This window comes from Neolamprologus brichardi, chromosome 12, assembly GCF_056152115.1.
Source record: "Neolamprologus brichardi isolate AB-2024 chromosome 12, ASM5615211v1, whole genome shotgun sequence".
In the NCBI taxonomy this organism is placed as follows: Eukaryota; Metazoa; Chordata; class Actinopteri; order Cichliformes; family Cichlidae; genus Neolamprologus; species Neolamprologus brichardi.
Window position 1 is genome coordinate 9348960 of NC_142115.1, and position 25380 is coordinate 9374339.

General features: G+C 38.6%; 3 protein-coding genes across 3 annotated transcripts; 2 read left to right on the forward strand and 1 right to left on the reverse strand.

The window, feature by feature from the left end:
- Positions 1–2771: 2771 nt before the first annotated feature.
- LOC148100153 (C-X-C motif chemokine 10-like) lies at positions 2772–3782 on the forward strand. Its single transcript, XM_087848675.1, has 4 exons — positions 2772–2863; positions 2984–3110; positions 3195–3275; positions 3375–3782. The coding sequence occupies exons 1-4, from the start codon at positions 2812–2814 to the stop codon at positions 3433–3435; spliced, it is 321 nt and encodes a 106-aa protein (XP_087704801.1). The 5' UTR covers positions 2772–2811; the 3' UTR covers positions 3436–3782.
- Positions 3783–5062: 1280 nt separating this feature from the next.
- On the forward strand, positions 5063–5974 carry LOC148100154 (C-X-C motif chemokine 10-like). The gene is made up of 5 exons (XM_087848676.1): positions 5063–5114; positions 5231–5297; positions 5588–5647; positions 5732–5812; positions 5914–5974. Exons 1-5 carry the CDS (start codon positions 5063–5065, stop codon positions 5972–5974), a joined length of 321 nt encoding a protein of 106 aa, XP_087704802.1.
- A 616-nt stretch (positions 5975–6590) lies between these two features.
- LOC148100155 (G2/M phase-specific E3 ubiquitin-protein ligase-like) lies at positions 6591–19708 on the reverse strand. Its single transcript, XM_087848677.1, has 10 exons — positions 19452–19708; positions 19068–19221; positions 18796–18868; positions 18228–18570; positions 17649–17744; positions 16804–17114; positions 15306–15484; positions 7858–8030; positions 7041–7255; positions 6591–6823 (listed from the first exon to the last, which is right to left on the reverse strand). Exons 1-10 carry the CDS (start codon positions 19706–19708, stop codon positions 6591–6593), a joined length of 2034 nt encoding a protein of 677 aa, XP_087704803.1.
- Positions 19709–25380: the final 5672 nt, after the last annotated feature.

The window sequence follows — 25380 nt, forward strand, 5'->3', positions numbered from 1 at the left end:
TGGGCCATATTATACTGTTCACGGTAATACCGGTACAATATTAGGCAACGATAAGAAAATAAAATAATGCGATAGAATATGGGTAAAATGTGCATGTGCAGTGCCTTTGTTTTCATACGCACATGGCCGAAAAAGCATGGCAGCAACGGAGAATGAGAAGGGGGAAAGCGGATCATTGAGTGAAATGGATGAAACAGAATTGGTTTGTAAAAATGCTGCAACTTCAGTGGTGTGGAACTGGTTTGGTGTTTGTCCGTCAGATACCCACCAAAGCACATTTTTTTGTAGAACATGCAAGCAGGCAGTCGTTATTGCTGTATTTGTCAGACTAAGGTGCTCGTAAATCTGGGTCCAAAACTCCGTCCGCTTCAGGTCCCAAAGTCAAACGAACACTGCGGCATCACTGAGAGTTAAAAATAGGGCTGTACGATATAATGATATATATCGGATGACGATATAAAAATGTTTCATTTTACGCTATCGTTTGTTTTGTGGTGTCGCAAAATAAACTGTTTATGCCAATATTTTTTCATCGTTTTCATGGTCACTGTAGTGGTTATATTAATTTCTTAAAGTTCTCTCTTTCTCTTATATTTTATATAACCACACTACGGAAAGACAAGCGCCCGTTTTTATGCGTTGTTGTGAGCAACAACAACGGTAGAACCATCACGTGTCCGGTTGTTTATTTTCCACATAAACCTTTCACAATAAAGCTCCAGATCCTGTTGAGACTTTTCAAAATAAACTGAAAGAGTCTGCAGAGTGCTAAAAAATAAACCTTAGACTCAAACGTTAGAACAGGCTTTTCCCCACAGCACGCTGTGTAATAAATACTAACAAAAAAAACGGCAGCCGTTACAAGTTATGTCTAAAAATGCATCCTTTAATGCATCGGTTATAACACTCGACTCCAGGTACACGACGCCCAGCTGGAAACACTTCACACAAGTTGAGGTGCCCGAGATTCACAGAATTTACAGAAAACGTTAAATCTTTTTGATTTATATCGTTATCGGGACGATAGATGTCTTATATCAGGATGTGAGATTTTGGTCATATTACACAGCCCTAGTTAAAAACTGTCTAAATTCTTTCATTTTTAATAAAACAAACAGCATTGCAGCTTTACCAGGTGTAACAATTAAGTTTAACATCCAGGCATCCATGAAAACAGAATTTATTACATTTAACAGAATTAGAAGTTAGCATGATATAGCATGTTCTCACTGAAAGATTTCTGAAAAAATTAAAACGCACAGCTCTGCTATCACTTCCAACATAAATGAAGACAGAAAACTAAACAGAAGTGACATTTGTAGGGTTACTGAAGTTGGGCTACCTGGTATATAATGATGTGCTACATGATCGCTAGCGACACAGCTATGTTAGCATAACATAAACAGTGAAGCTCCAGGATGAATGCTAACATTTTTCCACTCGATAAAAGTTAACGTGAGGGTTCCTGATGGTTAGAGACAAATGCAATCGCATGGCAGGATGCTGTAAACTAGTGATGTGTCGGTCGCAAACGAAACGGCTCTTAGAGCCGACTCTTTGAAGGGAACAACGTAAGCCATAAGGAGCCGTGTTTTTTTTTTCTGTCTCTCACCCTCTCGCCCGCACTTTTCCCCCTGCTTCGCTCCGCACGCGAGCCTTGTGCTCTGCGCTGGGCAGAGGGGTATGGCGTTATTTTTGTGCCACTATTCTGAGCGCACGTAAAAAAAATTGCAGGTGCAAGTGTTGCAATTTGAGGAGAAATTTATTTTAAGCGAAGAAAAGCTAAATTTGAGTGAATGAAATTCATTGCTGCGTTCCAAAAATTTATTTCTGTTTGCTATTATCCATACACACACAATAGCAGCCCCTGTCACTCAGTTTTTGCACTTGCTCGCAATGTGTTGCTTGCGCTCTCAACATTTCTGCCTGTGCGTGCTCAACTCTTTCTGTTCACTGTTATATTTGTGCCACAAAACCAGCCAATCACAGACTTGGATGAAAAAGAATCTGATTGGCTGTTTTGGTCTCCAATCAGCTCGAAATGACGAAATGCAATATCCCAGAATCCATTTCGTCCAAAACTCAAACGAGGTAATGGCGGAGGAACACAGAGTGGCGGAGTTTGAAATATTACTCTTTCTGGGTCACAAAATAAACTTTTAAGATATTTTCATGCGAGATTGATGCTGTGTAAACTTCAAATATTTGCTCGATTTATCAAGACATCACATATTTGCATAAGTGCTCCCAAAAAAAAAAAAAGGGGGGAAAGCCTTTCTGCAGGATATTTGTTTTCTTTAATCCTAAATCTAACAAGAACATTAAAAAATAAACCCAAACATACAAAGTGGAAGGCCACAGTCAGAGGTCAGCGTAATCACATAGATCTACATAGCTGAGAAAATCCTTTTTGCGTTTAAAAAAAAAAAAAAAAATCAGATCTCACATTAAAAATGCAACTGGAAGCTTTATGGTGATAGCTAAAGTGTAAGGGATAGCAGTGTACAAAACAGTTTAAATTAATATATAGTTGCTTTTGTCATGAGCTGTCTTATTAATGTCATTTATGTACCTAAATGATTTCCCTCTGTAGGCATTTTTTCAATAGCTGTGATTCTCGGAAACAGGCTTTGTAGAGGGGAAAAAGAAGAAGAAAGTGAAAGGCATTCTGGAAAGTGAAATTAATACCTCTTGGAGGTGGGACCACTTCTGCAAGCAGTGTATATAAGCGTGCTGCTTACTGCTTCACAGCATCAGGAGCCATACTCAAGACAGAAACGGTGAACAGCGGATCTGCCTGCAGCCACAACTATGAACTCAGTCACTGCCTTCGTTGCCTGCCTGCTTATCCTAGGTGCACAAGGTACTGTGAAAATCTTATTTTTTTCCTTTTTTATTTTATTTTTTTTTATTCACCCTGTTTATATAAATGGATATTTTGGCTGCTAATCAACAGATAATGCTCTTGTCTTTTCCTACACAGGACAACCAGCCAGCAAATCTAATAAATGCAAGTGTTACAGTTACATTGGCAGGATCAGCCCAAAGCTCATCAAGGCTGAGCCAATGATACACTATCCAAGTATCTTCTGTCCACATACAGAGATCATGTGAGTCCACAAGATGACCTGAGGTATGATTATGCTGTGTTCTCCAGCTCCTTCATAATACACCTCTTTTTAAAAATCTTTCAGTGTTACCACAAAAGCAGATATGAAGAAGTGTGTGAATCCAGAGTCCCCACTTGGACGACACATTCTAAAAAATCACAACAAGTAAGCCAAATTCAGAACGACACGCACGCACAACTCTGTGAAGATGACAAACTAAAGGTCTGTGTTGCTTGTCACTGATAATCTCGCTTGTTTCTTCAGGCAAGGGAAGAAAGGAGCTGTAAGCACCACGACTGCTGGTCAGAGTACTGCTGCAATCTAAATAAGACACTGCATGATGTACACGCTGCACTCCTACTGCACAGCAGAAGTGACACCTGGTGTTGAACTAAAAGAACTCATTCAGTCTCACTGGAAATACAAGTCAGCCAATATTCTTTATGATTACTCTGCAATTTTTGTTCCCCTTGCGTGTATATATATATATATATATATATATATATATATATATATAAACATATGTATAGTCTAGTCTTGAACTTCTTACATTTTTGTACATATGCTTTTTAAATAATAAAATAAAACCCATATGACGGGACTTTCTGTTCTCCATGTTTTGCTTTGTTTCCTGTGTACCTGTGTACCAACACAAGACAAACTAAACTCTTACACATGATGTTTTTTAATCTGGGAAAAATGCAGTGATCAATTCATATGACCTTTTTATGATGCAAGTGTAGCAGTTATGGTTTTAATATTTGAAATGTGAGCCACCAGATAAGGGATCTCTACTAAATCAGGGATAGCTGCATGAAAGAAATACAAGGCAAACCTAGACTTGAGAAAAATAATTGAGGCAATTCATTTACATGGGATCAAAATGTAACTGAGACCGTGATGCAAAGAATGAAAAATATTACACCAGAATAATAACAAGATGCAGCACAGTGGTTAGCACTGTTACCTCACAGCAACAGCAGTCCTTCTGTGGAAATCTAACCAGAAATCTTACTATTTTATATTAGTCTTTTTGTTCACTTTTGACTAATTAGTGGTGTTATGAAGGGACACTGTATCAGCTGAGAACCATAGCTAAATTAAAGCTACTTGTATTACTTACGAAGAGTGAAAATTGTACAACATTAATGAATTACTATGTCCTCGCTGTGTAGTTAAAAAGTACAATATTTATTGTGACTTTAAATAAAGGTACCCTGACTTTAAAGCCTTCTGTTTCGTATGCTTGACATTTGGGGTATGTGATGAATTAGTAGTAGTAGCAGCACAAAAGAGCATAGAAAAAAGTGTTTGTGTGAATGAGTGTTCAGATAGAGTAGAAAAGTGCTATATAAGAACCAGTCCATTTACCATTTGGTAATCTCAGTCTGGTGAATACATTTTTGTGACTGGAGTGGCTTTCTGACATGAACTGCTGTGTTTGTGTTGAGTTAGTTCGAAACTTTTACAATCTTGTTCATAACAGACACCACCCACATTAAAAATCTAAAACTAATGTTGAAATGAAATGCGCAAACCCACTCTAAAAAATAATTATAATTAAAACAAAATTGCAAATGAAAAATAAAAAAAAATAGCTCAGTAGGTTGACCATTCGCCCCATGATCAGGGGTTCAAATCCACCAAATGGCTACCATGACGTATCCTGAGCAAAGTACCATCCCTACGCAGTGCTCCCCGTGTGCTGGATTGGTGGCTGCCCACTACTTCACTGAGTGAATGGGTTAAATGCAGAGAGTAATTTCCCTACAGTGGATTGATGAAGTATACCAACCCATTGGCATTCTGGAAAGTGAAATTAATGTTGCAAAACACCCCTTGGGGGGTGGGGTCACTTGTGCAGGCAGTGTATATAAGCGTGATGCTTACTGCTTCACAGCATCAGGAGCCATACTCAAAACAGAAACGGTGAACAGCCTACAGCCACAACTATGAACTTAGTCACTGCCTTCGTTGCCTGCCTGCTTATCCTAGGTACACAAGGTACTGTGAAAATCTTATTTTTTTCCTTTCTTGTTTTTTTTTTCTTCACCCTGTTTATATAAATGGATATTTTGGCTGCTAATCAACAGATAATGCTCTTGTCTTTTCCTACACAGGACAACCAGCCAGCAAATCTAATAAATGCAAGTGTTACAGTTACATTGGCAGGATCAGCCCAAAGCTCATGGACTGATTCTTATATAGCGCTTTTCTACTCTCCCGGAGTACTCAAAGCGCTCTATACAACATGCCACATTCTCCCAATCACACCCATTCTCACAAGCACTTTATCTACACTTAGTGCTTTCTAACTACAACACACATTCATACTCCGATGGACGCATCGGAGAGCAAGTTGGGGTTAGTATCTTGCCCAAGGATACTTGACACGCAGACTGGAGGAGCCAGGGATCGAACCACCAACCTTCCGATCAGTAGGTGACCTGCTCTACCTCCTGAGCTACAGCCACCCCCATCAAGGCTGAGCCAATGATACACTATCCAAGTATCTTCTGTCCACATACAGAGATCATGTGAGTCCACAAGATGACCTGAGGTATGATTCTACTGTGTTCTCCAGCTCCTTCCTAATACACCTCTTTTTAAAAATCTTTCAGTGTTACCACAAAAGCAGATATGAAGAAGTGTGTGAATCCAGAGTCCCCACTTGGACGACACATTCTAAAAAATCACAACAAGTAAGCCAAGTTCAGAACGATACACACGCACAACTCTGTGTGAAGATGACAAACTAAAGGTCTGTGTTGCTTGTCACTAATAATCTCACTTGTTTCTTCAGGCAACGGAAGAAAGGAGCTGTAAGCATCAAGACTGCTTGTCAGAGTACTGCTGCAATCTAAATAAGACACTGCATGATGTACACGCTGCACTCCTACGGCACAGCAGAAGTGACACCTGGTGTTGAACTAAAAGAACTGTTCTGTGTAAAGCATAAATGTTCAAATGGGACACTGAAATAAAGCTTAACTCATCTCATTTGAAAATTCACATTATGTGGAATAGTTGAACACAGGAAGCATTTGAGAAAACTTAATTCTATATAACAATGAGATTGTGGCATATTATTTTGCTCACTGCAGGGGTGCTAAATAATGTAATGTTACTATGGGTCATATCAGAGACAAAACATGCCATATAAGCAGGAAAACAAATTAACTACAATCAAAAAACAAAAAAATGCCTCACATGTATAAACTGAAACAAAATTATTCCATCCATTCTCTTTGGCTTATCAAATCCATGTCTGATTTGAAAGTAGTGTACACTGCATGAACTGGTATTTAAGCTGTAATTTGAAAGACACACATGAAGCTTATTTAGGCTCTACAGTCCTACTGCTGTGTACTCTGATGTGGGGTTAACAACACTAACAAAAAACAAGAAAATAAAAAATGCATATGCAAAATAGAAAAAAACCCAAATCCTCATCATGTCAACAATCCTTAAGAAAACACATCATGCTCTTCCAAATCCTGGTGAATTCCGTATGGCAAAATCCATGTCTGATTTGAAAGTAGTGTACACTGCATGAACTGGTATACGAAGGATATTTTCACAAGTATTGGCCACTGGAAATCTGCAGTTAGTGATGAACTCAAGGCTTGGCTTTGGAGAAAAACCCAGGGCTGGTATGCTGTCACATCCAGTGCAGAAAACAAGAATATCTTCCAAAGAGACATCATTTTCAACTATAAGATAGAAAAATACAAAATGATAATGAGATTCTGACTAAGACTATTGATGTACAGATACATTAAATCACCAAAAGATTAAATCAAAAGTGAAACATGTATATTTTTTAAAGTTAAGCTGTAATTTGAAAAACACACATGAAGCTTATTTAGGCTATACAGTGAAACCACAATGTCAAAAAAAGAAGTTAGTGGAGACCACCAGTAAACTCACATTCTGCCTCCTGAAGATAGTCTTGCCAGAAAGCCAGGGTCCGGCACTCATCTTGAAATGCATTACTCCCTCGTTCGGAGTGAATGATCTGGAATAGATTCTCCATATCAGTTGCTCTCAGAGCCATTCCAGCTTTCACAAAAAGGCACTTCATCTGAAGAGGGTATGCCTGTAGAGCATCTAGGACACCTAGAGACCTCAAGCCATCTCTGAACCTAGCCAAAATAAAACAAAATCAAATTGTATTTTATATTACTATTATTATATTTGTATTTGATGGGATTTGGAACCTGTATCATAACAAGAGGTTTTATTAAGAGACATTTCTGAACTAATTACATTTTACTTTCCTGTGGACTGCTGTATCAGAGGTGAAGAACATTCTTTTCCCCTTACAGGGCCAGGCTGTCTTAGATACAGATAAAGAATGCCTATACATGGAACAACTGAGCTGAAATATGATACACAGGGACCAGTCATGAATTGGAGTAAAAGTGACAAATTGCTTTCAAATACATCTGGTCTCTTGTTCCATTGGCATAACTTTTCTGTCAGTCTACAGTCAACCCAAATGCTACTCAATTTGAATCTATTTTTATTTACATATTTGAACACATGCCTACATTGGCACAGATACAACATTTTATGTGAATTTTAATTTCATGAATGAAAGATATCTGTTTTGTTATGAACTGTACTAGAATGGAGCGCTACAGACCTGTACCACCCAAATAGGGTAATACCATTGTTTCACAACACAATGACTTTAGTAACACAGGCTTAATTTTTTACCATTACAGTATGTGTTTAGACATACCTTTCAAAAGGTGCACGGGTCCGTTGAAGGACATACCAGTGAGCCGGATCCAAAGCAGTTTCTTGTTTGTTTTGAAGTGTTATGCAAACATTGTGACCAGCAAGACTGATCAAGCTGGCTGCCTGTGCAACTGCATCTTGCAGCTGTAGATCATTCTCGGCCTGTATGATCGAAAAACAATATGAGGAAATTAAAAAATGAATTATTTGACTCTACTATTTAGTAGAACATACAAAACTAATAGCTTCAGTGTTTAATTAGTACATTGTTGAAATCTCCCAATTCTTTGAATCTTTGGGCTGAAGGAAGGACAATACTCGGTGTATACATGCTCAATCAACAATCCTTTATTTCCATACAATTTTCACACAATGAGCATAAACCATCCGGATGGGGAGAGATGCATGAGAGGGTCACAGCAAGTCTCAAAATGGTGATGTGTTACACAGCTTTTTATACTTTCCACTGGCCCCCACCTGGTCGTAAACCTAAACATTCACAGTCCCTTATCTGTCATGGCGCCTAAGTTATGACCTCGGGCTCCCTGTCTTTCTACTCCCTACAAGAGTGGGGGCACAGAATGTGGTCTGTTTCTGCTATTATCGGCACAAGGTCCTTCACACGCAACATTCTCAGAAATGATTTAAGCAGTCTGACATGACAAGAAAACAGTGTAAAACATTCACAGCAGATAAATGGCGGCGCCCACCTGTCTAACAGAACCCAAAGATGGTCACATTCTTTTTAATCCCCAAAGATATACTTGAACTTTTGTCTATCCTACTACCAAAATATACTGAGACATTTTGTCTAACATACTATAAGAATATACTGCGAAGGGGGTCATGTTCTTTAACCTAAAAATATAAGGAAAACTAAGTTACATAGAATAATGATCTCACAATTCCCCCTTTGATCTCTCTTTAGAGAGATCACTTACAACATACATTCTAGGGTTGCAATGTGGTGTCAACTCTTTCCCAGTCTCCTAGTATTTGTGCTTCACACAGAAACACAATTCCATCGCTGGATTTCCTCTGCGCTGTCACTTTTAGAGCTTGGCACGCTCTCTCCATCCCTCGAGTTGTCACATCCAACGCTGCTGAAGATTTAAGGCAGAGCACGTCGTACACCTTAGTTGTCTTCCTCAATGTCAACGATGAATCTCTCATTTTATTTAAAATCCTGCTGTGGGAAGTCTCCTCTCAATCTCCTGGAAGCTCAGTAGCACAGCTCTCTGTGTGATGTCTGCTGTGCTGAAGATGATCTCTGATCCTCCTGAAGCCTCTCTCCTGGCCTCAGCTCCCATCTTGTGGACGATCCTCTCAGCCACTCCTTCTCGTCATGGCACCTCACGACATCTACAGATTAAAAAATAACACTCCTCTCCCCACATGGCTTCCACCATGTATCAACTCCCCAGTGAGACATGCACAAGAATGTTGCACATTCTCTTTAAAACAATCTCCAGGGTTTCCCACTTGGAGCAGCCATACTCCAACCTGTAACCCTGTGTAAAAACATTAATCAGCAGTTACATGTTCAGCTTATTTAATTCCCAGCTCCACCTGGAGCCTGTATCCTGGAAGACAAATCTGTTAAATCAAACTTCACATTTGCAACCAACTGTAGATCATAAGAGTGATAAAGTATTCAGCATAAAAGACAAGTATCATGTGCAGGTTTTCTCCAATCATTAAATCACTATTATTACCATAATTTATCCCAAATCATGAATCATCCCAATTTATTCCACAATTTAATCTGTGACTTCCCTTAAACAATGTCACTCCACCCATTTTATCACTATGAGCTCAGTAGTGGCTAGCTAATGAGTTCATATTCAACTATTCCATCAACACTGCATCTTATTTGTTTCCTCATGTCACTTGTCTGTTTTCTGCTGAATCCTCTACATCCACTCTTAAAGAAAAAACAGACATTAGGAGCACACATAGACAATCCTGGTGGTCAGGCGCAGGCCGATAGGTTCCAGAGGTGCCGTAAAAGGCCATAAAATTAAGCCTGCTGTAAAAGGAATGACACTGGTTTCAATACAGGAAATTTCTCACGTTATTCACATCGTCAAAGTAACCTTCAACATTTTCCCAACAACACAGTGCAACAGCATCATCAATCCTGTAGTAGAGAAACAAACATCAACCAATTGTCCTGTTATAAATCACATCATCAAATCACATGAAGAACTGTAATGCTGTAGAAAAGAAAATGCAAATGTTAGCGCTGCGCAGATGTATACACACTTTCTCACAGTAATCTCTGTGAGCAACACAAGCCCATGAATAACACCCCTGGTAGATTCACAAACACAGAAAGTGGCCTTTACAAGTTAAATCGGTACGGCCAAAGCTCACGCCACCTCAGATGTTGCTGTCCTCTTTCTGCTCCTGTAAAAAGAAACACATAAATTCATCCACCCTTTTGGCCTGTCTAGGTGGAGGTTAACTTTGAGTCGTGGTCAAGTCTTGTCAGCTTTTACCGGTCAGTCAGTTTGTTTTTATTTCCATTCATTCATTCATTCATCCATTCTTTCTTTCTTTGCTGATAGTGGAAACCATCGCCGCATTTGATTTCCACCCTCAGCAAAATGACGTCATTTCAAAAAGAAAAAGAAGAACTTTAGGTCGGATTACCTCGCTGAATCCTTTTTAGGCAGGGACTCTCATTTTGTAATTGTCCCAAATAAGTGGCTTTCTCCAGAGCCCATTTTAATGTGGAGAAACTCACTTGCAACAATTTTCTCGACGACGTGTAGCGCTTTTAATTCCCGACGTGCAGATCTGCTTAAAGAAAAGAAATTCACAAACAAAAATCAGTGCACTGTTCAAAAAATAAAAATTAAATGAAAAATAAAAGATAAAACTGAAAAACAAAAGTAAATAAAAATACAGAAGCCCGGTCTTAGGACTTGTCACAGAATCTTCTTTCTTTCTCTTATAGGTGAGAAAACACCAAATCTAAAACTTGGTTCCCCATACTTCAGAAACAAAAACAAGACAAAACAAAACCAAAAAATCTGCTAGTTTCACTCTTTTAAACTCTGGCTGCAGGATTCTGTTCACCCCTGCTATCATCTTCCCCAAAATAATACTGATTCAGTCGTCTATGTATCACTTCTCAACCCACTCAATAAACCAGACAGGATGATAGTAACAATATTACCTACTTAAAATTGTTTTTGATCCTAATGAGTTTCATTACGTGTGTGTGTGTGTGTGTGTGTGTTAGTCGGGTTAATACATTTTCTATTTCTATGTATCCTTTTATGTACCTTCTCCCTTTTTTCTGAAACAATGAATTAATTTTTTTCACTCCAAATTCTGTTTCAGAAACATCTAAATGAAAAACTCTGTCATAGTCAGGCACAGCTAAACTCCAAATGCTTGCAGGTTACCATCGGCAACCACACTGTGTGTTGTTAACCCCTTCTAAAAGTACCCTCTTTGGATGTGTGCGACTTTGTGTATGATTTTGTGTTATCTCTAGTGTATATTATGTGCATGTGTGGTGTCTCTTTCCATTTTTCTAACAGTACTCTTGCATACCTCAGTGCTTGTCTTCCTCCCCCTTTTGTGGTGGTCTGGACACTGTGTCAATCCTCCACTTCCAGGCAGTCGTTTGTCTCCCTGGATTCCTTAACCCAATTTGATTCCCCAAACTAAAACAGCAGCCTCAGTTCTCTTCTGCTCCTTTCTCTCCGTTCTTCTCTCCCACTTTTCTGTCCAATGGCAGTCAGTTCTTTTCAGCTTTGTCCCGTGTATCTCTTTGTCCCACTGTCTCTTTCATTGCCATCTCGTTCCAAACATGGCAAATGTCAAACTCAGACAGTCTTCTCAAAAGTCCTTCACACACAGTGAGGTTGCAGCTTGCTGGAAACGCATCTCCATCCATCCAATCTAGATGGTGGATCTTCTCTTTCTGATGCCGTTTGCCCACAGCGCTGCTGGACCTCTCTGCTCAGAACTCCGGTATTGTCTCTTTGGACTGCTGTCCACTGTTGATGTTCATGCTTGTGCTTTTGGAACTGCACTCGGTGTCTTCAGGGAGAGATTAGCTTCCTTGGAGCTTGCTTGTTCAGGATGAGGACGGGAAGCTGCAAAACAATTCAGCCAAAAATTCTGGCTGGGTGTTTCTATTTTATTTTATTTTTCTAATGATTTTAACCTATAATTTTCTTCCGACTGCTGCCCGTGGAGAATTGATCCAGGTCCGTTCCCCACCTGTAAACGACAGACTGAGAGACTTTCATTATTCACTGTGACTGCATATGTTTTCATCACTCCTAAAGCAACACATCTCTACTTATTTTGTTTTGACCTCTACTGACTTCAAACCCCAAAAATGAAATTTTTATTTGATCTTAACCACAAACACAAAAAATCTTCTTGATGTTGTTATTAATTCTTTTCATCCACAACACTCCAAATTATGTTTTTGTTTTGTGTCCAGCAGGGGAAGAAGGTGACCTGTAGTGTCACTGCTTCCCCCAGTTGGAGACAATTTCCCTACTCACACTTCCACACTTTTTATTTTCTTTGTTTTCATCATTTTCTTTTTTACCTCATTGTTTTACACCCACACATTAACCTGTTAATTCACTCCTCCAACCTCATTTTCCTCTCACCCCAACAGCTCTCATACAGTCAGTAATCAAATTCTCCATTCATCCTTGAATACTTGATCACCTTTAAATGTCACTATTAGTTTGATCAATTTATTTATCATTACTTTGACGCTAATCCACTTTTAATTTGCTTCATTTACTTTAGTTCATTTTCTCCTATTTGATCACTATGATTTCTTGACTATTATTGTTTTACAGAAAATCAACTAATCTACTTTGTCTCCCTATTTGTCATCAAGGAATTCACACACACACTCGCAGGCTGGTCACTCGCCCCCACCTTTCTTTCTCTCTCACACACACGCACATTTTACTCCTCGTTCGTTCCGCCTGTGAACCCGCCCCTCGAGGCTGGCTCACACACACTTCATACTTCTCGCAGTCCCATACAAACTTCTGCGAGACACTTCTGCTGATTCAGGACAACGCCCTAATCAGAACAAAGAGCGGGTGCCGTCCGCTCTTATACACCTTAACCTAACTAGGACAATTAGGCTCACGATCTTCAGATCGCGCCACATTTGCCTCACGATTTATTCAAACTGCGCCACGGACTGGATACCGCAGTTTCTCTTCCCCATAAAAATAAAACCAAATTAAAACCCCCCAATTGACTTCACGGTTTGCAACAATTCGCGACACGACCTCCTGCCGCATTTTCTGCACACCACAAACACACACTTTTAGACACAAATTATTCTGTTACTTTAATTGACTCCCGTACTTCTGACGAGACGCCGACTCTAAAGGCGCTTTCACACACACTACACACCTCCAACTCTCTTCCTCTCTCTCTTTTTTTTTTTTTTTTTACACCACAGAGTAATACACCCAATTCAGCCCGTCTATCTCTATGTGGCTCCAAATACCCTCTTTATTTAATTTAACACTCGTCAGGGGACAGGCAAACAACAATTTCAACCACTGAAACGAGGAATACAACCTTTTTTAACCTTTTTAACCTTATTTAACCTTATTTAACCTTTTTCTCTTACTATTCTTAGAACTCAACCTTTGTTCGCAAAATGTGTCTTGTTCTATGTTCTAGTCCAGAATAAATGTAAACCCATGATTACACAAACGTTTTCAGTATTATTCTGTAGCTATGCGGGAGTCCTCAGTTCCCAAGTCACCACCTCAGCTAACCAGACGCCGCTGGACCTGACTGCGCGTCCACAGGCAGGGGGGTTGCCACACCATGAACAAAACCAATTTCCACAGGTCCACTAGGCATCAACCTTTGATCCTAAAATGTGTCTTTGCTCTAATGTCCTCCCATTCACACATTAACCGTCACTGTCACCATGTTCATATTTCACACACAGAAACACAGCAAGCGCGTCTCACCAGCAGAAACACACACAGAAACCTCTGAGCTCACCTTTGAAAATGCAAGCGCACCATAAGCCAGACTCTATTTCACCTCTATTTCATATTCTACACTTTGGCCGCGTTTTGGAAGCTTTTCCCCATTTCTTGCAACAGAAGCCAGTTTTAGACAAAATTAATTATGTTAGGGTAAAGTGGGCTGCGCCCTAGTCTCAACGTAGAATGTGATTAGTATCTTGCTAGAGGCAGTTCCTATGACACACTGGAATTCTAGTCTCAACGTAGAGTGGTTTTAGTATTCTTGCTAGAAAACCAGACACCGACAATTTAATGTGAAAATATGTGTAACTCAGCGAACAGATTAATTTGGAAAGCCCAATATGCACATTTGGTATTCATAATACAACAGGCTGTGCTTACCTTTTTATATTTGGACCGTCCTCTGTTCGCCTCGCCCCACGATCTCACCACAGGCCAAATCTGCCCTTCCTCAGCACACCAAAAGATCCGGGTCACCGGCACCAAGTTGTTGAAATCTCCCAATTCTTTGAATCTTTGGGCTGAAGGAAGGACAATACTCGGTGTATACATGCTCAATCAACAATCCTTTATTTCCATACAATTTTCACACAATGAGCATAAACCATCCGGATGGGGAGAGATGCATGAGAGGGTCACAGCAAGTCTCAAAATGGTGATGTGTTACACAGCTTTTTATACTTTCCACTGGCCCCCACCTGGTCGTAAACCTAAACATTCACAGTCCCTTATCTGTCATGGCGCCTAAGTTATGACCTCGGGCTCCCTGTCTTTCTACTCCCTACAAGAGTGGGGGCACAGAATGTGGTCTGTTTCTGCTATTATCGGCACAAGGTCCTTCACACGCAACATTCTCAGAAATGATTTAAGCAGTCTGACATGACAAGAAAACAGTGTAAAACATTCACAGCAGATAAATGGTGGCGCCCACCTGTCTAACAGAACCCAAAGATGGTCACATTCTTTTTAATCCCCAAAGATATACTTGAACTTTTGTCTATCCTACTACCAAAATATACTGAGACATTTTGTCTAACATACTATAAGAATATACTGCGAAGGGGGTCATGTTCTTTAACCTAAAAATATAAGGAAAACTAAGTTACATAGAATAATGATCTCACAACATTAACCCTATGAAACCCCATAACCGATCAGGAGGCTGAGGTATAAGTTATTAAGCTGGAAAACAAGTCCAATCATTAAATTCTGAAAACTGAAACTTGGAGTTTCTTGGGCAGTAACCAACAGAACCATAACCTGCCACACACATTTTTAGTTCTTCCTTCTTGTAGCCATTAAAATGTTTGATCTTTTACTAGAAAGGTGCAGGACTCGGGCAAGAAAAATTAGGAAAGTGTTAGTAAAAATGTTGGACAAGCAAAAAAAGACCTACAATGAAATTGAAAGAACCAAAGGAAAATATGCTCACCGACTGCACTTGTGACCTTGTTTCCTCATCAGTAATATGATCAGTGCTGACTTTTACATTGTCTGGACCCTTTTGAAGACACTCATACAAGAGTTCAGACAAGAAACATGGACTCTGTCCCCCATGGGCAATTGACATTGCCATGATCTGGCCAGCATAGTAGTATCCATTATCTTTCATTGCTGTTAACAAATAAAATAAAACATCATCTCAAAAGCTTGCATCATTATCTTTGTTATTGTGGCATTTTTTATAGTACAAGTTACCAAATGTTATTTCTGAAAAAAATATTGCCCATACAGTTGCACCCATAAGAGTTTGGATAATGACAAAATCATCTTAATTTTGCTGTGCACCACCACCTTGGATTTTAAGCTGGAATGGCTCTGAGAGCAACTGATATGGAGAATCTATTCCAGATCATTCACTCCAAATGAGGGAGTAATGCATTTCAAGATGAGTGCCGGACCCTGGCTTTCTGGCAAGACTATCTTCAGGAGGCAGAATGTGAGTTTACTGGTGGTCTCCACTAACTTCTTTTTTTGACATTGTGGTTTCACTGTATCAATCAAGATGATACTGAAGTGCAATTCCTTCAAGGTATTTTATTAAAAAATGGCACCAGCTGATTAGGAATTACAGTCAATTTTATACATTATCCACCATCTTTAAAGATGGTCGCTTTAGACAAGTGATTGAAAGCTAACACCATTTTATGTATTATTTTTAATACAAGGATTAAAATTCTTTACAATTCTTTACAGCCTTACAGTCAGATCAGGTAACTGAGCTGGCTTGTTATGCGTTGGGTTATTATCAATTTACACTGTCCAATCAATTTAGCATTTGCATTTGGCTGAATCTGAACAGATTGCCCTTTACACTTCACAAATCACCAGTGATATCATTGACAACAGTAGTGGCTTGGTTCTATGGCAGCTACTCATGCCCGTGTCATAACGCTGCTTCCACTATGTGTGACTTGAGCTATTCTTTTCTTTACTATACTTTTCTCCTTCCATCATTTTGGTTAATCTTGGTGTCGTCTGTCCATATCTTCATAGCAGTATAGCATAGTTCTTTTAGATGTTTTAGAAGTCCTTCCAGTTATTTACTATTGCACCTTGTTGTAAAACATCTGTGTTTCCATTCATAAGTGCATCTCTTGATTGTTGAATTACACCATATCAGTCATTTGAATAATTACTTTTGAGAAATGAGAGAGCATGTATAAAAAAATAAAATAAAATGGCCAGAATTTCTAAATATGCAGTACTGTTTCAAGCCTTTCAACTAAAACAGAGAATCTGCCCTTCAGTCAATCTAGGTTTAATTTTTTAAAATTCTCTGTGGTGGTACAAAAATTCTGTCATTGCCAAAAAAATGTGTTTAGTTAACTGTATGAGATACTAAACTCGTACATGTAATCACAAACCAATTGATCTATAATGTATTGATGTAAAATAAATCAAATGGCAACAATTAATTAAATCATAAGTACCTTTAGAATTGCACGTTAGAACTTTAGCATTGGGTGGGCCTTCAAAGATGCCAAGTTTGTCCTTGACTTCACAGAGGCAAAGTCGAAAGAACTCCCGAGTAGGTCCTCCATTGTCAACAGCACCCTCAGATATTCCATAGTCATCAGTAAACTTCACATCTATTTTTTTCTCTGGTGAAAAATTGGATCTGCCCATGGCTCTGGATGCTCCATCCCACACATTTCGCCTTATGATGTTGAAGCGTACAGTGCTGTCATTATTTACTCTAGTAACAATCTGCTCCAAGATTCTCTCTAAGCTCTGGACGTCACTGAAACATACACACACACACAAAAAAAAAAAAACAGTAAAGAAATATACTAGTCTCAATGGCAATAACACACCAACAGAATAATGATGTACCATCCTTAAGACTGTAATTGATATTTAACAAAAAAGAGATACAAATCAAGTATGTTTGTGATAATGGAAAAAAGATTAGGTTTAAGTTAAATTAAGTTTAAATTTTTATCTTGTCATAAATACACTAGTATTTATAAATAGTATAAATACACTATATAAATACAAGCAGAACAAGAAAAACAACAAGATCCAACACTGACAACCAACCTCCATTCAAAAAAGTAAAAATAAACCAAAACATATATCAAGTAAAATATAATTAATCTGATAGCCTTGGTAATCTTCAAATGACAACAGAAATCGCAGGTTGCAGTTTGTAGTTTGCTTATTCAAACTGATCCAAAATTAGACAGCAGGTGACTCCTTTTCCGCAACAAACATAAAATAATGGTTAATATGTTGACCTTTCAACATGACAAGTAAAAGTTTGTATTGTACTGACCTTTCACTTGTACTTGAGTCTAAAGACCTTGAAATGGCTTCTTGGAGGTCGGGGTCATCTGACAGGTATTCTTCCTCAAACAGGCTAAGATATGTACTGCAAAGCCAGAATGTTTTGTAAATTATTTAGTTAAATTACATATAAATGATGTTGGCATAATTACATTATCACAATACATAGATTGGCCTCAGCATTATTAAAGTTGTGTGGGATCATCTTGACAGAGAACAGAACAAAAAGCCTGGAAAACTATTCCTGAACCATGCTTAAAGAAATTCAATAAAAAGAAGACATTGCCATCAAGAAAGCTTGGTTAAGAGAGTTCAAGCTATGTTGAAGACTAAAGTAGCTCATATCACAGTTTGAATTTTAAGCTCATTAAAATTCTACAAGTTTTGTTCTACTCTAATATACTGCGCTTTCATGTCTGTTTGTAGACAGAATTTTGTAGACTTCAGTAAATCACTGCGCTTCTTTCCTATTTTTCCAGCAAAATACAAAGAAAGCAGGGGTGGCTCATGACTTTTGCACAATATAGCTCAAAAGATTAAAAGATACAAACATGTACAAAACACAAACCTGTAGGATGTGGTGGATAAACTTGGCTGGGTAGGTCCATTGGACACACTGGAGGTGTTACTAGAGAAGACACGTGTGTCACCAGTAACACTGGCAGAAGAACCCACTGATAAGGCAGGTGTGTTGTAACTGACAGAGGCAGATGTTCCACTGGAGTAAGGCTCATCCTCATCAGTAGCAACGACAGCAGGATTGGTGGACATTGTGAGGGTGTCAGCAGAGATGGAAGATTCAACAGTACAAACATCTTGGGTAGCAATGCACCAGATGACCTCATCATCAACAGACATGGACTGTGTGTTAACAATGGGAATGGCTGAGGGAACTTCTTTAGAAATTTCAACTGTGAGAACACAAAGAACAGGAGTTTAACTTTTGAATAACATCTAATCACATATATAGCTTTTGCTTTTCATGTATTTAGGGGTACATTTCTTCCTGCTCAAAATATTAAACTAAATACTTAACACTTAACTAAAGACACAATGCCTAAGATGACTAAGTAACAGACACTAAATCAACTTAATTTCCAGTTTATTTGGAGTGACTTTTAGATAGGAATATTTACCGCATTTGTCAGAATTCAACGTTTCTGTGAAATCCTGCCTGCTTGTATGGCTACTCTCTCCATCAGAATATGTCTGTAAATTAAAACAGATAATACATTTCATTATACTGACAACAAAATGTCATAATAAATATTAGTAATATGTTTATGTATTATGTATTAAAACAAAATACAAGTGACAATGTTTAAGGGAGTTTAAAATCCATCTTTGCCTTTTTCACTCTCATTTTATGAACATACATACATTTGCTGAAATGTTCAGGATTACTTACTGATTCATTGTCCTCACATAACGTGACCTTGTCAGGTCTGACATAAATTGACTTCTGATGAAACAGTTTTTTCACAAGGTCTCCATTCAAAGTCTGTTTGGAAGTGAGTGATGGCTCAACTAGTTTGGTGTGGCATGCCAGCAAAATCTGTAGCCTAGGGGAGGAAGAAAACATAGTGTATATGAATTTTTTGTTAAGGCTAACAGACTACAATACAATACATTAAAAGGCTTAATTTTTGTTAACTCTAAAATATATCAATCCAGTCATCTGATCGGTGCTCCCAGATCCTTTTTGGAAATACCCAAAGTTGACCTTTAATAGTATAATAATCTAAGTAACAAAATATATATATATATATATAAAAAAGGATCTAATGCTTACCTGCATCCTTCAACAACTGGCTGGAAGGCAGTCCTTATTGCCTGCATTACTTTGTCTGAGTCCCAGTCACAGCTAAACTCCAGTGCAGATTTTATATGTCCATTTTCAAAAAGCCAAGCTTTTTTGTTACGCCTTGGCACATGTGTAGTTAGATGGTCTGGCAAGAGAATCACTTCTTTGGTGAAAGACTGAGCCACAGAATGTGACCTGCTTAGCTGTGCTGGAAACCTAATGGAGGATAAAGGCAAAGTAAACATTTCTGCATGTAATATACTCACACTTGTCTGATCAATGAAGTACATTTAATTGAAAAAATACACCATGCTGTACACATGTCTAATCTGCATTAATAAACACCCTCTAGCCCCATGGTAGCTAGGATAGACTCTTGGAATCCTGAATCGGATAAGTGGAAGAGAATGGATGGATGAATGGATGGATAGATGATGGAAGATAGTGGGATGGGTGGGCGGAGAAACTTAACAATCACATAAAAAAAATTCTTAAATTCACGGAGTACTTTTTGTTGCTTTAAAAAAAGTTTCATTAAATTACATACTGCCAAAAACTATGTATTGTAACAACTGATGTGCTTTCAATCTGCAAACATTGTGTAAAAGCAATTGCTTTTACACAATGTTTGCAGATTAAGCTTACGGGACGTGAAATATTATAGAAATCGCATGTTTCCACAATTAAACAAATTAGCTGTTGTGCACAGTTTAGTCTCCACGTCCACACGCTGTCAGTCTATCGCACAGTTTTTTTGTTTTGTTTTTTTGTGATATTTTTGTTTACTTAGCTTCGTCGAGCAATTGAAACCTACGGGCTATTACTAACCTTCCACTAGTAATAGTTTCAGTGTATTTAGTTCTGTTCTTACCTCTTCTGCCTTGGGCCCTTTCGAGTGAAAGGTCTAAGATTGTAGATGGGACTTGTTATGGGGCACTCCTGTGATGTGGAAGGCACGTTCTCCATAACGTTAGCTGGATAACCAGGGGTTATTTGACCGGAGAGGTTCACTGCATTTGGTCTTCCACGATGAAAAAGTGAATAAATTTCTTCATCAGTAGTACGATGCGGTACACTAGTACAAATATTAGGTTGGGCAGAACATGCATTTGCCAGGGTGTTAATTAGCTCCTCATTACTTAGAATTTGAGCCACAAGATTCCGTGCAGACTGGCTCATAATGCCATTCCTCGCAGGTACAAACAAGGAAAACACTAGATGGCGCAAGCGCCTCCGTGACGTCAAGTTTCATTCTATATATTCAGAAGATCATTTTATATATTCAAGTTTCATTCTATATATTCAAGTTTCATTCTATATATTCAAGTTTCATTCTATATATTCAGAAGATCATTCTATATATTCAAGTTTCATTCCATATATTCAGAAGATCATTTTATATATTCAAGTTTCATTCTATATATTCAAGTTTCATTCTATATATTCAGAAGATCATTTTATATATTGAGTATTTCTCGCTCACTATGTATCTTTCTCGCTCACTATGTATTAACAGACCTCTCTGTGTTGAATCATATCTGTTATTAACCTCTGTCTCTCTTCCACAGCATGTCTTTTATCCTGTCTTCCTTCTCTCACCCCAACCGGTCGCAGCAGATGGCCGCCCCTCCCTGAGCCTGGTTCTGCCGGAGGTTTCTTCCTGTTAAAAGCGAGTTTTTCCTTCCCACTGTCGCCAAAGTGCTTGCTCATAGGGGGTCATATGATTGTTGGGTTTTCTCTGTATCTATGAAGCGCCTTGAGGCGACTTTTGTTGTGATTTGGCACTATATAAATAAAATTGAATTGAAATTGAATTGAATTGAAGTTTCATTCTATATATTCAGAAGATCATTTTATATATTCAAGTTTCATTCTATATATTCAGAAGATCATTCTATATATTCAAGTTTCATTCTATATATTCAGACTTTGATTGTGATATATATATAATATTTTCCTAAACGGCATTCCATAACACACACATATATATATATACACACACACATATATATACACACACACACACACACACACACACACACACACACACATATATATATATATATATATATATATATATATATATATATCTCAAAGATGCTCCTGACCATGACTTGAACTTTTTAAATACTAATATAAAGCCCATGTGACGGGACTTTCCGTTCTCCGTGTTTTGCTTCGTTTCCTGTGTACCTGTGTAAGACACACTAAACTCTTACACATGATGTTCTTTAATTTAGGGAAAAAATACAGTGATCAATCCATATGACTTTTTTATGATGCAAATGTAGCAGTTATTGTTTTATTATTTGAAATGGGATCTCTACCAATTCAGTGATAGCTGCATGAAAGAAATACAAGGCTTCTATACAAGGCCTAGACTTCAGAAGAATAACTGAGGCAATTCATTTACATGGGATCAAAATGTAACTGAGACAATGATACACAGGATGAAAAATATTACACCAGAATAACAACAAGGTTCAGCACGGTGGCTTGCCTCACAGCAAGTAGGCTCAATTCCACCATCAGGCTGTGTGAAGTTCGCATGTTCTCCCTGTGCTTGTGTGGGTTCTCTCTGGGTACCCTGGCTTCCTCCCACAGTCCAAAGAGATGCAGTTAGTGGGGTTAGGTTAATTGGTAACTCTAAATTGCCCATAGGTGTGAATGTGAGTGCGAATGGTTGTCCGTCTCTGTGATGGCATGCCACACATGGTAAGCTCCACACCTCACCACTAGTTGATTCACTTTAGTTTAATTTACAGTTGCTACTTTAATATATTCTACTTATTGTTCAATATTGTTTCTTTATTAAATGTATTTATTTTTCCATACACCTTCCAATGTTTATATGGTGTGCACACATATTAACACTGCAAGGTCAAAGTTCTGTTTTGTTATATTAATACATCTTTCTTTGTTTGAGTTACCTGGGGTTTGGCTTCTCCTCCTGTCTGGCAAAAGGTGTGGCAAAGGGCTGGGAGAGCTGAAGTATCACTGACAGCCTAATTGGATAAAATCACATGCTTCATTGCCTGGGGGGCGTTTCATGTTTGTTTAATTGTTTTGTATTAGTTGGTTATATGGCAGCCATTTTGTTTTCCCCCGTGTGTGTCATTTGATTTAGCTAAACCAGTATTTAAGTTTCCCCTGTGTCATTTCAGGAGGTCAGTTTGTCTTATGTTTGTTTGAGATTTTGTTAATTGTTATCTTGAGTTTAGTCTATTTAGTTGACCTCTTTTATTGGCCTGCCTGTTTAAGTTTTGGCTTTGTTAAATATATTTTCATATTTTTTGAATTAAAACACCCGTGTCCTTTATGCTTTACTGCTTGGTCCCTGACAGTCTCTCAGCCCTGCGACAGACTGGTGACCTGTCCAGGGTGTATCCTGTCTCTCGTCCTAAGACAGCTGGGATTTTTGGAACAGATTGGCTGGAGTTTAATAACCCATTGGAGCAGTGTTTGGGGATTTGTTCAAGACCTGTAGTGGCAAGAAGTGTCTTTGCTTCACTCAGCAGTGATGCAAGGTCGTCCAATGTTGACTCTGGGGAGGAGACAGTGATGCCATCTTGGGAGACCATGTACCCTCCAATCATTCATTCACCCTCCAATCAAGATTTCCCACTAGAGCAATCGTGATGACACACTATTCTCAGCCATTGAGTGAGTTGTGACACTTCCATGTAAGAGGAACATATCCAGGTGTTGTTAAGGGGCTAGAATCAGACAATTTTTACTGAGAAATAAAGGGCTTGTATTACTCCCTTCCTCTAGCCCACAGTTACTCGCCAAAACAGCAAGGGCCCTTTGTGGTCACACACTGAACGGGGAACATTGATTATGAGGTGGTATTTTCAGACAAGGGTGGCACCACACAGGTGTATCACCTCAATCTCCTCAAAGCTTGGAGAGAGGCTGAAACTACTTCTCTGGTGATTCTGATGAATGAACATTCCCATATTCCACATGTAGTGTAAGTGACATGAATGGAAATGAATACATTGTAAAAAGTAACATTTAAACAAGAGAAGCCTGTAGAGAATTTACAGGAAAAGCAAATTCTTTACATCACTTCCACTTCCTTATGCTGTCAAGCTCATTGCCACATCACTGGTCCATCCAGTCGTCTTTCTGTCCATCTTCTTCAAGCCAATCAGCCTCCATTCAGCGTACTTTTAATCTCACTGCTCATCTGTCATTCTCGCTTGCAGATGCCTTTATGCAACCCACCTCCTCCCCTCCGTCCCAATCCCCCCTTTAAGGTGTGGATTAAATGCCTTCTTTTTCTACATTCATGGTCTACATAAATAAATCAAGCTGACTATATTTATTAGAATTACAATTTAGACTGAAATAAATTTTGTATTCGCATATACTAATATAAATTTGTTACATTAATATAACACAAGATTTTGTTATTTTTACAGAAAACATGCTAGTAGAAATGTTCTAGAATGATTTACTTTTTGCTTTCTTACTCATTTCAGAGCCCATACCTTTTTACTTTTATTGGTGTAAACAACTTAAATCTGAGAAATCTTTAACAAAAATATATATACTACTACTTAAGTACAGAATGCTTGTACTTTTGCCACTTCTGCCGCTCAGCTTAGCCTGGGGAATCATGTGGCCCAATGTACTTAGGCAACTTGGCAAGTTAACTGATACTCAGGCAGGATGTGCACCACTAGCAGACATCCGCCCAAATGCCCGGCCAATAAAATCAGGCCATTTCCAGAGTTATATACCTGGGGGATATAACACAGCAGCAGCTTTTCGGCACCAGCAACTGGGTATTTTTTTCTCCCAAGCAAGTGTCATGACTCACTCAGTATAACCTGTTTCTAATCCATGCGAAGTCTGGATGTATTTGTACTGCAGCAGGGCACACCAGCTGACCATCAACTTGATCAAAGGCAGACCTGTGAATGTCAACACCAAACTGTTTGAGCAAACCATCTTCCATTGAGTTAGCAGCTCACATACCACAAATAACCCTAACCCTACTTTCAGAAGAGAGGTTAACCACACATTCCAGACAAGTGTGTTGCTCTCTTCATCAGGCACTGCTCCCCCCAGACACACTGGTCCACTTATGCCTCTTACTACTGAGCATAGAAATCTCACCCTACCATGCAGTTACCATGCAGAAGGTTATTAACCCAACAGCAGGACCAATATCTGCCCTTTTGCCATGACAATCAAAATTGAGGTCATGTGGATCCTCTTTCCACTGATCATCTGCCAAATGTTTCTACAAGGTGATTGGAGTCCACTGTTGGTAAATTCAGACCTGCAATTTGGTAAAAGCTATCTGAAAGACTCTCAGATCATGATAAAGAAAATTCTCTGGTCTGGTGAAACAAAGATCAAACTCTTTAGCCCGAATGCCAAACCAGGCACCTTTCATCACCTGACTAATACCATCCCTACAGTGAAGCATGGCGGTGGCAGTGCCATGCTGTGGGTATGTTTTTTTTTTTTTTAGTAAATCTGGCCCTACATTGTCTTTCCCTACTTTAAATTATAACCTTATTTTTCACATGCTGTTAATTTTTATATGCTCTAACTCTAAACAACAGTGTTAGAATATGTCGGTTAAGTAAGATGCACATTTTATAGTCCATCTTCTGCACATTGTAATTTCAACACAGCGGACATCTGGTGTCACATAAGGTTTTGAATTCTGAGCACCACTCTTCTCTTTTCCTAAACTACTCCTCCTCAGAGACATGCCTGATGTTGGCTTTGGGGGAAAAGACAGCACCTCTTGCTTTCATTTTTAACTGATTATCCAAAATAATTTAAACTACAAGCAATGTTTCCACAAACTCTGGACAATCACCACTTTATATTGTGTACATGAGCCCCAACTCAATATATATGAATTCCAGTGGTACTGTTATACATACAATCT